Raw genomic sequence first — 15,000 nt, 5'->3', positions numbered from 1 at the left:
AAAAATATGTATACAAATTTGAGATGAATAACAATGCTCCTTTCCATGTGCCATAAAGGAAATCATACTGAAACAAAGACATGTATTTTTTTCTTAAAGCTTTATTTTGAATTTTGTCAAAAACAACAACTTAGAGCAATAAAATGTTTGGTGATTGAGCTAGTTCTATGGCTTAAATTGCCATACTGAAGAAATAGCAGCAATAGTGCTCTAAATAATCTTAATGATAAGGAATAATATAACATATTAATAAGGACTAATATATTCAAATGAAGAAATATGAAATTAGTTCTTTAAAGAATTATATTCTTATATCCTGTCTTTATTTTAGCAAATGTTATTTTTCTTAGAGAGGAAAACTTTAGCAAAGTTACTTAACATTTTAAGAGCTCTCTTTGCTTTTAGAACGGTCAAATCAGTTTCCTATCCAACAAAGTGGTAGCTCACAACTGTTCTGGATAATAGGAGTGGAAATTTTCATTCAAGGCCATGTAGAAAATCCATAATAATACAGGAAGATTTTTTTCTTTTAATTGGTCAGAAATAAGAAAAGGTTAAAAAAATCCTTGTGGAAGTCTTACTGTAATTCAGTTATACAGTTATTATGATGCCAAGTACTTGTGCCTTGTTGTTAAGGTGCTTTTGCTCTATACTCTGTAGTCTACCATTTGTAAACACATCTTTTAGATGTTTCTGCCAACATCCTGGCAACAAAGCAGTGCAATTTCAAATGAGCTAATTAACTTAATTGTTGATGAAGCATGAAACAGTTCATTCACCCTGTTAGCTGCTCCATGACAACATAAGAGTCTCAGCCTGTGAAGTTACTCATCTCCATAAACCTATCTGTAGCTCTCTGTTTAGATCTCTTGTATACTGAAATTGTGCGTGGAAAATGTTTCATGAAAGATGCATATTCTCATTTGAAAAAGAACCTCTTATGAATTAAAAAAAATAAATTATCACTCTATGAAGAAATTAAGGATACACAAAGTTGATTTTAAGCTAGAGAAGCCATATAATCTATCATACAAACATAGGGCCATGTATGTTTCTTTATGATTCTCAGGGCAACAAGTAGCAACATGGAGAAAATAACAACTATCTTAAAATTTTAGTTACTATTAACTTTCAGTTTTTTATTCTTGCTGTTAAATAAATACATTAAATATTATTTAAAGTAAGAAATATAAAGTCTGCAATAAAAAATAAACCTTTAAAATCTGTCTTTTGTTTAAATATATGTATGTGTGTGTGTGTGTGTGTGTATATATATATATATATATATATATATATATATATATATATAAATATGACTTCTCACATAATGTTACTGGAAATTTTTATTGAAACCTTGAAATTTAAGTGAATCCAACAAACACGTCTTCCAGTTATTAATGACACTGCTATAGTAGGGTTACTTCTTTTTTCATTCATTCAAAAACTTTTATTGGATGATTTGTAAAATGTTCTCATGAAAAGGTAAAGAGGAAGAGTTAACCGTCTTAGCCTGACTTTGCTAATCTACTTGTTGGAACACACAGAAAACTTACAGTGTGCCTTATGATGGACCTTCACTTTCTTCCTTCAGCTTTCTTTCGTTTATTTACAACAATCTGCTTAAAACTCCCATACAATCCACTCCCTCCCCTAAAAAAAGTAAAAAACCTACTTTAAAAACTGTCCAAAGTCTTCACAAATGCTTTCACAGCCTGGCCATTTGCAAACTCCATGGCCGTAGAGAGTGTGAGAGGCCCCAGTCTCCTCATGTGATGAGCTGCAGCAAAAGAACATGGCATCAGATTGATCTCAAAAAGCCATAATCGTTGCAGGCTGCTAGCGCCTGTCAGGTTACGATCAGTGACAAACAGGTCAAAACAGGTCAATTCAGCTCAGAGCAGTCAGAAAAATTTAATCGTTCTATTGAATAGTTCAACTGCCAAGGCTAGATGATGTTCCAATTAGAGGAGAAATAGAGCCAAAGATGACTGTTAATAAACGATGAAAAACTAAGAGGACTGTATAATATCATATGCTAATCCTGCCATATGACCTTACCGTAACATTTACCTCTAAATAAAAATATATATATTCATATGTGGTCAAGTGAAAAAACCCTGTGTTTTTAAGAAAGTCATAGGAAAATCACCATAAGATTTTCGAAATGTTCTTTTTAGGGAAGATATGGACCTTTAGAATCATTTACATTGTTTAATATTTATGTGTGAACCATATATGTTTCTGCTAGTTACAGCTGATTTAAAAATTCTACTTTGGAACGGTATTCATTAGCTATCTCTTTCTACAATTATCCAAGACTTTTGATAAGTGAGTATTATATCAGATAGACAGATCCTAGAGACATCAACCAACTTCTGAACTATATAATCATCAAAGTACTCTCAACTAAAACAACAGCGTGAAAGCATTCAAAGGCATACCATTTTATAACAATGAAAGCTAACAAGAAAAAAATTTTCATGATACTTCTAGGAAGACATAAAACATCACCAAACTATAGCGTTATATCTTAAACTGTACTGTAATTATATGTACGTTTCTTTGAAAAAATATTTGCTTAGGGGAAAGGGTTTGTGGCAGCTAGGCAGGTACTCACATACATAACAGAACACTGTTAATCCACTCCACTTAAATATGAATTTTACAGCTATATATCATATGAGACTAAGCCATTCTGTTAAGAAGTCCTACACTTACGCTTCATCTTTTAAAAAGATAGTTTTCATATTGAGCAATATTTTAGCTTCTATAGTTTATGTAAATTACATTAAAGGGCCTGATTAGATAACGATATGCCTGCATAAGTAGAACTAAATGGACAAAAAAGTACATGGGCGATCCTTTTACAAAGGCAGTTTTTACACAACTAAAATAAAACAGTAAGTTGAAAAATTACCTAATATAATGTACTCAGTGTTGGTAACTGAAATCAAATAATTTTTCTTTATGAATACTGAGGCAAATTTATTCAGAAAGTTACCACCGTAAGTTCATTTTTATTATGTATTTATAATTCCATCATGCCACAACAATAAAAAAGGCAAACCAGATCTTCTATCTTCTGGTTTATGATACCTGTGTTTATATGTTTATGTATATCCATTCTCTGTTTTCTAAGCACATGTTTGTAACATATATAAGGCGGATATATATGCATCTTTAATCATTTGAAACTGGTTAAGTTTTAAAATGGTAAAAATGTTCTCATTTCAGCAATCAGGTTAATCACAACACCTTAGCCATAAAAATATATTGACACAATAATTCTGCATGCACTTATTAACAAGTAACTTTTTTCAAGAAATTCCCCACTCTATCCATTAAACTGCTGGTATCTGAATTGCTTTTTTTCTAATATAAAATAATGTAAATACAAATAATCTAAAGGTTTCCATCTATTTAATTAGTTGTTCTACACATTCTGCCCCTGTTAAGTACAAATCATTATTTTTAGTTTCACAAATGGTGAAAGTAAAGTTTGGTGACATGTAACAGAATGTATGTCCTGAGATTTACCTGTCTCGCCTTGCATTTAGAACTGAAGACTGTCCATTCACCATGGAGTGATGGGTTATTGGTGGTGACGCTTTGGAAGCGGTGGGGGAGGTAGTCGAGGAGGAATTGTTAGTAGTGAGGTCTAGCCCTCCATGCTTAATGCCGTTGTCTTCCATACTGTGAACTCCAGTCACTTCTTTCCATAACTGCTGAATCTCAGCAGGACTTAAGCCAGCTATAAAGTGAAAGAAAGCCCCACTAATATAACAAAGTAAATTTCATATAATGAGCTTAGTATTATCACTGGATTAAGGCCAACCACAAAAGTGATGTTACCAGAATTATTAATATATGATAACAAACCACTTTACACCATCAGCACTATCGTTTTCTCTTCAATAATCAGTTATTTGTTAAAGACCACCAATTCAAGAACAGTACTAGAAATAATAGTATTGGGAATAATATCAAGGATCAGTAGAAAAAACACAGCAAGTTCCATTTGAAAATTAAACAATTCAACTTTTAACTTTTTAACTATTTAACTTTATTCAAGCTTTTACTTATTGCTAGTATGAAGTTTTTATCAGTGAGGAACTGAAAGAACATTTGGAAATAACACATATCAAAAGAAATGAAAAAAGAAGTAAGGTGGGAAACACAAATGTCAGGGGAAAACAGCAAACACTCAAGTCAAAAGAAAAATAGATTTGACAATTATCTAGTTATTTTGATCTTTCTCAGAATGGCCAAGGAAATAACTGAATTTCATTCTGAGGTCCTGAATAAGCCAATATGCTAACTTACATGGATTAATTAAGCAGATAATATCTAAATTTCTCCTTCATTTTATGACTCATAGAATAAATCAACTACTCATTTTAAACAAATTCCTGGCTCAGATTATGCAAATTTACCTGACTTATGATGAATGAAAATAGAAAAGCTAGGTACAATACTTTAGCTTTTCACTGTAATTTTGAAATAAGGAATTGAGAGACTGTTATTTATAGTACTTGACTTACAAAACATTACTTATATATGCCAACTTCTGTGCCTTCATATATTCTTTATATACCTTATGCTCCTTAATCCTTACTACAGTCCAATGGAGCTGATACTTTTATTGTAACCAATTTATTTATGGATAAGGAAGCAAAGTGGGAGAGAGGTTCAAAAATATATCTAAGGTCACAAAGCTTATGTGTGATAAAGCTGTGATTTAAATCCAGGCAGTCTGACTTGAATGCCTTTGCTCCTAAAATATTTTATTAAAAATATGAAAACTGCTGAATAAAGATATACAGGAGAAAATGTACTTGTAATTATAATTGCTATCATTTATTGAGCATCTACTATATTCTGGCGCTTTACATTCATAATCTAAATTAACCTCACCTGACCTTAGGAATCATTACATTTTATCGATGAGGGCATGGAGGCTCAGAAAGATTAACTCTGTTGCCCCAATCACCAAGCTCATAACCAGTGGACAGAATTCAAACCTGATGCCCTGTGGGTCCAAAATCTATTCTTTTTATTACTGTGTTCATCTACAGCATATGATATAAGGATGAAAATGCTAATCAAACTTCCCCTGCCCCTCCCCCCACATCAGATGCTCTAGTGATGCTGATCAATTGCGAGCTGCGTGAGAGTGAAGTGGCATGGAATGGGCAGGGGAGACTGGGGAAAGAGAACAGAGTATGATGGTGAGGAGAGCTCTCTCACCCCTACCCCTGCCAAGTGGAAAAAATCATTGATCTAGACATAGTGGTAAGTAGCCCAGAGCAACAGAAGAATTCTCACTGTTCCAAACATAACTTCTGGTCAAGTTATTCATCACAGTGGAAACCTTAAACTGCTATGCCTATCACAATTTCAAACAGACAGTTTTACTGAAAGCTATCATTCTGGTGATTCTGGCTCCTCAAGATTTTAAGACATGGCCTGAGACTAAAGACAAGACAGGGTGACTCAGATTCCCAAAGTTATTAAAAGCTGCTTTTTCTATAAAGAAGAGGATGGGTTAATAAAGAAAGGTATTTCTGTTACATAGGAAGTAATTTCTATATAAAGATCATTAACGATTGCTTTAATTCTAGCTTTAGCGTGGGATACTGAAACTTTTCTGACCCGTGACTTTTTGTTACCTGGCTGCATGTGTTAGGTGTCCTAACAGCAAAACTCCACGAGTAAATCCTTTTCTGTGAGAGCATCAACACATCCTCTGCATCAGAACTCTCTGCTGCCTCTCTGCTCCACCGTCAGCTCTTGCCTGGACCACTGCTATAGCTTCCTGACTGTCCTCCTGTTTTCACCTTGGCTTTAGCTAATTTACTTTTCATCTATCAGCCCAAAGTTATCTCTCTAAAGGTAAATGAGGCCATGGCACTTCCCCAACAAGCCCTCCAATGGCTTTCCAGCCTACAATGGCTTTGAACTTAGAGACAAAAAAAAAAAAAAAAAGAAAAGAAAAAAAAAACTTACCGTGGCCCATGAGGTGCTGGCAGTTAATATTTGGCTCCTGCCTGTCTCTCTGACCTCATCCATCGCTGTCTCTCTCCGTTTCATTCTGTTACACTAGCTTTCTGCTCTTTCTCGAATGCATCAAACATTTGCTCCCTTTCGAGCTTTCCTCTGGCAGCCCTCACAGCCTAGGCCCCTCTGGCTGCAAGTCTTCTCAAGACTTCTTCCCTCCCTTCTCTCAGCTGGTTCAAGGGTCACCTCCTGTGAGAGGTCTCTGACCACACTTATCAACCACTGCCCCTCCCCACCTGCCTTTTATCGTGCCCTTCTACCTCACCCTACTTTATTTTTCTTTAGGGCATTTATCGGCCCCTAAACTATATTATTTATTTGTTTTACAGTCTCCCTCCACCATTTTCTAAGAGCAGGGATTTCTTATTTTACTGGTAGACCCCCCCCCCAGTGCCTAGAACAGTGCCTGGTATGTGCTCAAGAAATAGTTGTTGATTTAATTGATTAAAACGGGTTCATACAGTTCTCGAAGACATACTGGTTTGTACACAGAAGTTCTGTGACTCTTAAAGGGCACACTATTTATAACCATTGCTCTCCTATAAGGCCAATGTCTAAAGAATTATAAATGGTACTAGTTGATTCTAAAAGACTGAGTGGCTAATAACATTTTATATTTTGGCTAAAGACTCTTAGATGTTTTTTGAAACTACACCAGTTAAAGATGTTATTAATAATTTAGTTTTTGGATTTTATTAATAATTTAGTTAACCTAAATATCCACTTCCCTTCTAAAAGTAGAATTCCATTAAACTATTCATTTGCCTTGAAAATTAGTGGTATCACCATGATATCACAATGATAGGGTGACAAACAGTAGGCATATAAACATTTGAAAAATAAAACAACCTGTTCATCATCCAAATAACGATCCTTAATTAAAAGAATATTTTAAAAATATTAAATATTTATATATTTTAAATATTTAATTTTAACTATTTTAAATAAGGGACAGAGAATAAATAATGTCAAAAAGAGATTCCTGTTAGCGAAACTAGCTCCCCAAAGCATCTACATATCAGAATCACTTGGGGATCTTTTAAAATTTCCAGTGCCGTGACCATAGCCCCAACAAATCAAATCACCATTTCTAGTAGCTTTTGAAGCTCCACAGATGATTCCAATGTACAGATAATTTGAGGGGAATTTTTTTTCAAGTAAACTATTACACTGCCCATGAGACAAAGTTTTCGCATCAACTTGCTTAGCTATTTTCTATGGATACAAAACTATTTATGAAAATGAAACAACTAGCCAATCCATTTTGCAGCATTTTGAAAGTTTGGGGAGTTTTTTATGTTTTGATGATAGGCAAGAAGTAATTTACTTTTTCAGGCAGTAATATAACAAACTCAGCATTTCCTAAACTGTGTTCTATGGAACAGTACTCTCTAAATGCTGTTAGTCTAAGAGATCTCAGAGGCCTGTTGTTTCCATCTCGGAGACCCCTGGTTCATGTTAGCAAGTAAAACAGTTCTGAGATATCTGTCTAGTAACAAAGAAAACTTGAGTCTCTTTCTTAAACTCAGTGTTTTGCAAATATGTTTGAAGGAAAAAAATTAACTCAACAGATTCTTTTTACAATTACACTAATTTATTTCAGTTTTAAATACCAGGTATAGGCTTAGGATTCAAGTGATCTCCAACCCAGGCCCTTTCCCTGAATTGCAGGCTGCCTATTTGGCATCTCCACATAACCCTAACAAATTCTCAAATCTTACATGTCCAAAACTAAACTCCTGTTTATACAGCTCCTCTGACCCTAACCCACTCCTCTAGCAGGTTTCTTTGTCCGTTTTTTTTAACAGATACTTATATAGTGCTTCTCATATGCCAGTTACTTTTCCAAAGGCTTCATACATAATAACTAATGTAATGCCCAAACCACTATTATTGCTTTTATTATTATTATTACCATCATTATTTTCATTTTAGAGATGAGGACACTGAGGCACAGGAAAGTTAAGTAACTTGCTCAAGAGCTAATACGTGGCCAAGCTCCCCTCACATTTTCAGGTCATTTCTCACACAGCCCCTTCCCAGGACTCCTTTCCTGGCTACCTTGTCTACGAAAGTTCAACTCCTCCCTTCTCCTGTGGTTGCTTAATTTTTTCCTATCCTTGCTTTTTAAATTTTCTCCTTAGCAGTTACCACTATATATTTTACTTGACTTATTTGTTGTCTGTCTTCTACAGTCTGTCTTGTTACATTTTTTACACTAAAATGTAAGTTTTATGATGGCAGAGTTTGCTGTCTGTTTTCGTCATGGCTTTATTCCCAGCGCCTACACGAGTGCCTGCAGTGAGCAAAAACTCAATGAATATTACTTAATAGAGCTGTTCAGGGACTTCCCTGGTGGCGCAGTGGTTAAGAATCCGCCTGCCAATGCAGGGGACGTGGGTCTGAGCCCTGGTCCAGGAAGATCCCACATGCCGTGGAGCAACTAAGCCCGTGCGCCACAACTACTGAGCCTGTGCTCTAGAGCCCGTGAGCCACAACTACTGAGCCTGCACGCCACAACTACTGAAGCCTGTGAGCCTAGAGCCCATGCTCTGCAACAAGAGAAGCCACCGCAATGAGAAGCCCGTGCGCCGCAATGAAGAGTAGCCCCGGCTCGCCACAACTAGAGAAAAGCCCACACGCAGCAAGGAAACCCCAACACAGCCAAAAATAAACAAACAAACAAACAAACAAACAAATAAATAAAATAGCTGTTCAATGGACCAGAACACTAGTGTAGTGGCAAGCACAATCTGGGAATCAGTGGACTATGGTATCACAGAATATTAGTCAACTTAAAATCTTAAGTGAAGATTATTCATTTTTCCTTTAAAACATATTTCAAGGATATATGCATACAATACCACTGCTGAAAAGTTTTATAATTTCATAATTTAAAAATTCCTTGCCCACAAAAAATTGAGAAACCCTATTCTACTTTTGTATGGTGACTTGGGCTTCATTCACTGCCAGGACTACAAATAAGCATTAAAAGGTTTCTTTTTCCAGGAGTGGAGAGAATAAAAAGAAGAATTCCTAATCAAATTGCATATAATATGACAGATAAAGCAATTAAATAATAATTCTTTATTTCTAGAGCTAGAGTTTGCAGAGTACTGGGTGCCAAGCACTGTGCTAAGAATTAATGAAAATTTTATCATTCATATCGAGATTATACATTCTTGGGGCATACAAGGTTTAAAAGTTTCACTTATTGGTAAAAATTACATGAGCATCTTTTTCACACTCAAAAATAAACGATTCTTTCCACGTCCTTTTATTTTTTACGTCCACTAATTACTTTTCAATATTAAATAATTTTAATATAGTATGATATAAAGTCAGTCTACTGTGAATTTTTAATTAACTTATTTTCTAGGGTTATTTACAATTAAAAGTAATAAAAGTGAATTTTGGTAAAAGTATTTGTATTATTCATATATTTTATTGAATGATTTGATATTCAATACTTGAAATTATTGAAATATTATCATTAATTTTCACTTTTCATCTTCAATTTTACATTTTGAAAAACTAGTATACACGCATGGCCAAAATAATTGAATCACAGAGAAGGATATGCATTGCAAAATTAAATTTCCCTACCAGCCCTGACCTCTGGGTCCCCAGTATTCCTCTCCAGTGGCAACCATTATTCCAGTTTCTGAGCTACCTTCAGAAAGCCAAGTGTTCATTTATAATTTGCCAAACCTAACATCTTATTGATCTGTATTTGACTAGGGGTTTACTATAACCTGTAGGTCAAATGCCCATCTTTAAAATGTACTTTCAGTGACAGGTGGATGTACCTAATACACATTTCGTCCAAATGCTGAATTACAAGAAGTAAAAATAGCTATTTGGCTGAAACTGAGACCAAAGGCAAATATCTCCACCAAGGAAAGAATTTCTGGGATACAGGAATATATCTGATGTAAAAAAATTCCTGCTATGATTTTACTATTAAAATTTTTACAGGCTGCATTTTTACAGTCTGATATTCTATTACAAAAACAATGATTTCTTATTTTTCTTGATCATGACATTTTAATGTGGCAAAGTTGACGTTTTCCTTTTAAGTCTTCCCTCAACACATAAAGAATTGACACATAGAACTTTTTTTTTAAGGCAGATGGCCTAAATGGCGTTAAACCCATTTTAATATACGTATGTTAGTATACTAAACAATTCTACAACAATTAGAATTATGATATAATTTAATCTCCCTCTTCCTGTCTCATTTAAATTTTCTCAACAACTAACTCAACATATTTTTAATATTTCCCTATGTATTTATTTATCCCTAAGTTAGTTTTTATGCATAACAGCATTCACAGGTAACTTTGCAAAGTTTTATTCCCACTATAATAAATGTACCTTCAAACTTTAGCTCACTGATGGAGTTTTCAGCATGTAAAAACCCCAAAGGAGATTTTCCTAAATTACAAATAGAAGATTTACTGGTATTGGAAAGGGAATACTAAAATGGTAACAATAATTCTGCATGACGTACATTGTTCATAGTGCTTGGTGCTGTTACCCTGATTAGATATATGTTCTATGTAAGCCCATGATCACAGATTAAGCAAAAAAATCAAGGATGCCAGAGTGGTGTTGAAGTAGCCATTTGGCTATTTAGATTTCCATAAGCAAAGCATGAAGTCCAAGCCAAATAGCTGACTTTGGCTGAATACTGATGCCAAAGAAAAACTTCAGCACAGTCCTAACTCAGCATGAAGGACATTATATTTTATTTAAAAAGATATCATTTTCTTCACTGTTCAACAGATTCCAAGCTCATCTAGTTCTACAAGGTGTTAGTTTAAACCAGGACTGGCTGCTTATCTAGCATTCCCTGTTTGGTCTTTCAGATTGGTAATGAAAATGTTTGTTTTAGATAGCTTCTACAAATTCAAAAATATTTTAAAAGCTGGAATTAAACATATGTACACATATACAAATATATATGTGTGTGTGTATATATATATATCCCTATAGTAATACTAAACCTATGAATATATTATGTATTGGGATACACTGACTTCTATCTTATGTCAAAAACATATCAAAATTTAAAGTGCATGTCACAATAATTTCCTATTTTTTAACCTGTAGACAGTGGTACTGGGTCATGAAAATATGTCACTAATTAATTACTAGTTGATATTTAAAGTACACATTGTATCAAATTGCTTTATAATCAGTATTTTATTCAAGACTGATTTACAAATCCATCCTTTTTTGACTTCTGTATACCTACAGTCACTCTATATACATACTTAGAGATTGTAATTTAATTGCCTATTTCACATTAAAATCCAATATTATAGTAATGTTCATGATGGCTTGAAATGCTTAATATTTAAAATGCCTTACTTTAAAATGATAAAATACATTACATCATTTTGCAATATAGAGAAAAATGTCTGTAAATCTCCTTATCAACATTATAATTTTGTTACATCTATCTGATTCTCATGTACATATTTTTATACGGTTGAAAGAAATTGTAACTTTAAAAGTAGTCTGAGCAAGCTGTGTTAAATCAGGGGGATAAATATCGCAAATATAGCATATTTTTAAAGATACAATGAGAATATCATCATTGCCTGTTAATCCTACTTGGTTTTCATATTGCTTTTATTTGTGGCTAATCAATCAGCCAACCAAAAACCTGAGGCAAAGTGAACTGCAAATTGATTAAAAAAAAATATTTATTGTCCAAAATAACCAGTAACTGAGGCAGAAATGATTCAGGGCTTACATTATCTAACAATTATTTCTTTACTTTCTCCCACTCTGAGATTCCAGAAGAGCACTATGAACTTATGTTCCTTTACTGTAGCTGATTTATGACACATTCTGCCTGTGTTTGGCTGATGGGACTCTCCACAATGGCACTTTTCACACATTCATCTAAACAGCTGGAAACACAATGATGACTTCCATCTTTTTTGTTTGGACCTAGAGATTATCATACTAAGTGAAGTAAGCCAGACAGAGAAAGACAAGTATCATATGATATCACTTATATGTGGAATCTAAAAATAAAAAATGATACAAATGAACTTATATACAAAACAGAAATAAACCCACAGACACAGAAAACAAATTTATTGTTACCAAAGGGGAAAAGTGGTGGGGAGGGATAAATTAGGAGTTTGGGATTAACATATACACACTACTATACATAAAATAGATAACCAGCAAGGACCTACTGTATAGCACAGCGAACTATACTCAATATTTTGTAATAACCTATAAGGGAAAAGAATCTAAAAAAGAATATATATATATATCTCTGAATCACTTTGCTGTACACCTGAAACTAACACAACACTGTAAATCAACTACACTTCAATTAAAAATGTTTCTTAAAAAATAACACTTTCTGCTCAAACCCAGATATGTTTTCAGATTTACTTCCTGTCCCTCAATGTTCTCCATTCTGTGAGTTTTATTTCTCATATATCTTATGGAGAATACAAATAGAAGAAAGTAAGTGGTGATCATTTTGTTGGGTAGAGAAATAGTGAATCACTATGTTGTACAGACCAGGAACTAACCCAGTTTTGTAGGTCAATCATTTCATGATGCATGTAAGTCAAATCATTATGTTGCATTATGCTATATAAAGTTATACAGTGCTGTATGTAAATTATATCTCAATAAAACTGGAAGGAAAAAAACAAATAGAAGAAAAAAAAGAAGATAATTCTGTCAAAAGAAAGCTCAGAAACTAGAGAAAGTTTTCATTTGAAAACTATTAGAATGGTTATATCATAATGAATTTTCCTGTTCACAAGATATTTGTACGCTTGTTTTGGAAGAATGCAGTTTAGTAAATATATTTCAGATAAGTTACATCTTGTTTCTACGAACATCTATTTTAAACATTCTTGAAATGTTTGTTTGAATGGTTTTACTCAAACAAAATCATACTTCTCTATTGAGGAGAGAAAAAAACCCAGATCCCAAGTATAGACTTTATTTAAATTTGACTAAGAAAATCAATGACATAAATTTATTGCTTCTGTTTTAGTACAGTTTCTATGAAAGAAATCTATATTTACGTTGAACTAATTTATAAATGCCTTTATTTTTTTAACCTTATTTCTTTCTTTGTCCTCAAGTTGTATTTATTTTTCCAAAAAAACAATTATTTGTGAATAGAACATTCACTGCTGTGGTGACACTATGGTTTATTCCAATTCTCTTTGGAATGATACAGAAAAGTGGGTATATTGCCTTGTTTTTCTTTCACTATTTAAACTTTATCTTTCTTGATTTCCTAGGAGTGATTCAGTCAGGTGAATTAGAGGATCTGAAGTCAAATGAAAGAGGAATTCTGGGAAAAATAAGCCATGGAGACAGTAATTTGATAAATAAAGAGAAAAACATTTACCACAATATTTATAATTTAATGTGCCCAAAATAATAATTATGTGTATTTAAAAGACTCTTTTATTAGCCTAATTATAATTTTTGTCTATTTAATTGTTCTTGATTTTCTTCCGTGTATCCTATAGAGTCAGAAAAATGCACAGCAAGTACTACTGCAATGTGAGCCCCTCTGGAACAAATATAAGTGACTTGAATGAAAGTTCACTTGGATTAAAGTTGTTCCAACAAAATCCAAATGGAAATTAGAATATGCTTTTAGGATGTTTATGGATACATGACTTTTACCTGTATTGAGAATTTTAGCACACAAAGAATCATTCTGTTTACCATTCTTTTTCATTTTTTTTTTTACTTAGAACTCTTTCCATTTCCCAAAAGTTGAGTCAAATAATGAATATATACAATTGTATATTTGTATGGTATTGTATTATTGAATTATCAAAGTACATCCGAAGTTTTCTTATCAGAAAAACAATACAATTGCCAGCTTTTTAAAGCTGTAATTCACAATACAGTACATGTATACGCAATATGCTTTTAGAGAAAGGAGGATCAATATGGTCCCAGGACGCATGATGAGGTCCCCCAAAGCATAACTGGGACTATTCTCTGTAGAAATACATAAAGCCTTCCTTTTATATATAGCGTGAAGATTAGGAGCGTCTATCTTTTTCTTATCAGTTGTCCACCGAAACTCCTATCAGCTCACTTATGTTAAATGGAGTGTTGCTAGCCTTCCCACTAATCCAATTCCCTGCAGATCTTCAGTGTGCATTCAATAGCTTGAATTCAATGGCTTGAATTGTGTTGCCCTTATACATTTTCTTTCATAAGACTAATAAATACACATTTAATATCTAACAAAGCACTTGAAAGCAGTTTACTGCACACTTAAAAAGCAGTGTGGAGTAAAACTTCTGAGTCTCAAGAAAAAGGGGCATGCAACCATGTTAACAGTCATTTTTTTTTTTAATTTTTATTTTATATTGGGGTATAGTTGAATTACAATGTGTGTTAGTTTGAGGTGTACAGCAAAGTGATTCAGTTATACATATACATGTATCTATTCTTTTTCAGATTCTTTTCCCATACAGGTTATTACAGAATACTGAGTAGAGTTCCCTGTGCTATATAGCCGGTCCTTGTTGGTTATCTATTCTATACATAGTAGAATGTATATGTTAATCCCAAACTCCAAACTTCTACTAACTTTGGGTTTTGTTTGTTCTTCTTTGTCTAGTTGCTTTAGTTGTAAGGTTAGGTTGTTTATTTGAGATGTTTCTTGCTTCCTGAAGTAGGACTGTATTGCTATAAATTTCCCTCTTAGAACTGCTTTTGCCGCGTCCCAAAGGTTTTGGATCGTCGTGTTTTCATTTTCATAACAATCATGCTTTAATAATAAACATAAAGGTTATAAAAACGAAGGCTCTCTAGGTGTAAGGTAGACAGGCCACACAGTGGCAGCAAGTGCAAGCTGAGAAATGGAGCCTGCGCCGCGGTTCGCATGTACCTTGAGGCAGCGACTGGACAGGAAGGGCC

General features: G+C 33.7%; 1 protein-coding gene across 5 annotated transcripts in view; it reads right to left on the bottom strand.

Moving 5' to 3' along the window:
* Positions 1-15,000, bottom strand: part of FOXP2 (forkhead box P2) — a 532,992-nt gene that overhangs the window by 43,579 nt on the left and 474,413 nt on the right. For all 5 annotated transcript variants that reach the window (XM_068549334.1, XM_068549329.1, XM_068549330.1 and 2 more), the window contains 3 exons: positions 14,972-15,000; positions 3,538-3,751; positions 1,673-1,777 (listed from right to left, as the gene is read on the bottom strand). The exon at positions 14,972-15,000 is cut by the window's right edge. In XM_068549334.1, the coding sequence (XP_068405435.1) occupies positions 1,673-1,777; positions 3,538-3,751; positions 14,972-15,000 (348 nt within the window). The remainder of the gene's footprint in view (positions 1-1,672; positions 1,778-3,537; positions 3,752-14,971) is intronic.

This window comes from Eschrichtius robustus, chromosome 8 (assembly GCF_028021215.1).
Source record: "Eschrichtius robustus isolate mEscRob2 chromosome 8, mEscRob2.pri, whole genome shotgun sequence".
Lineage (NCBI taxonomy): Eukaryota > Metazoa > Chordata > Mammalia > Artiodactyla > Eschrichtiidae > Eschrichtius > Eschrichtius robustus.
This window is presented reverse-complemented; position numbering and strand designations above follow the sequence as displayed.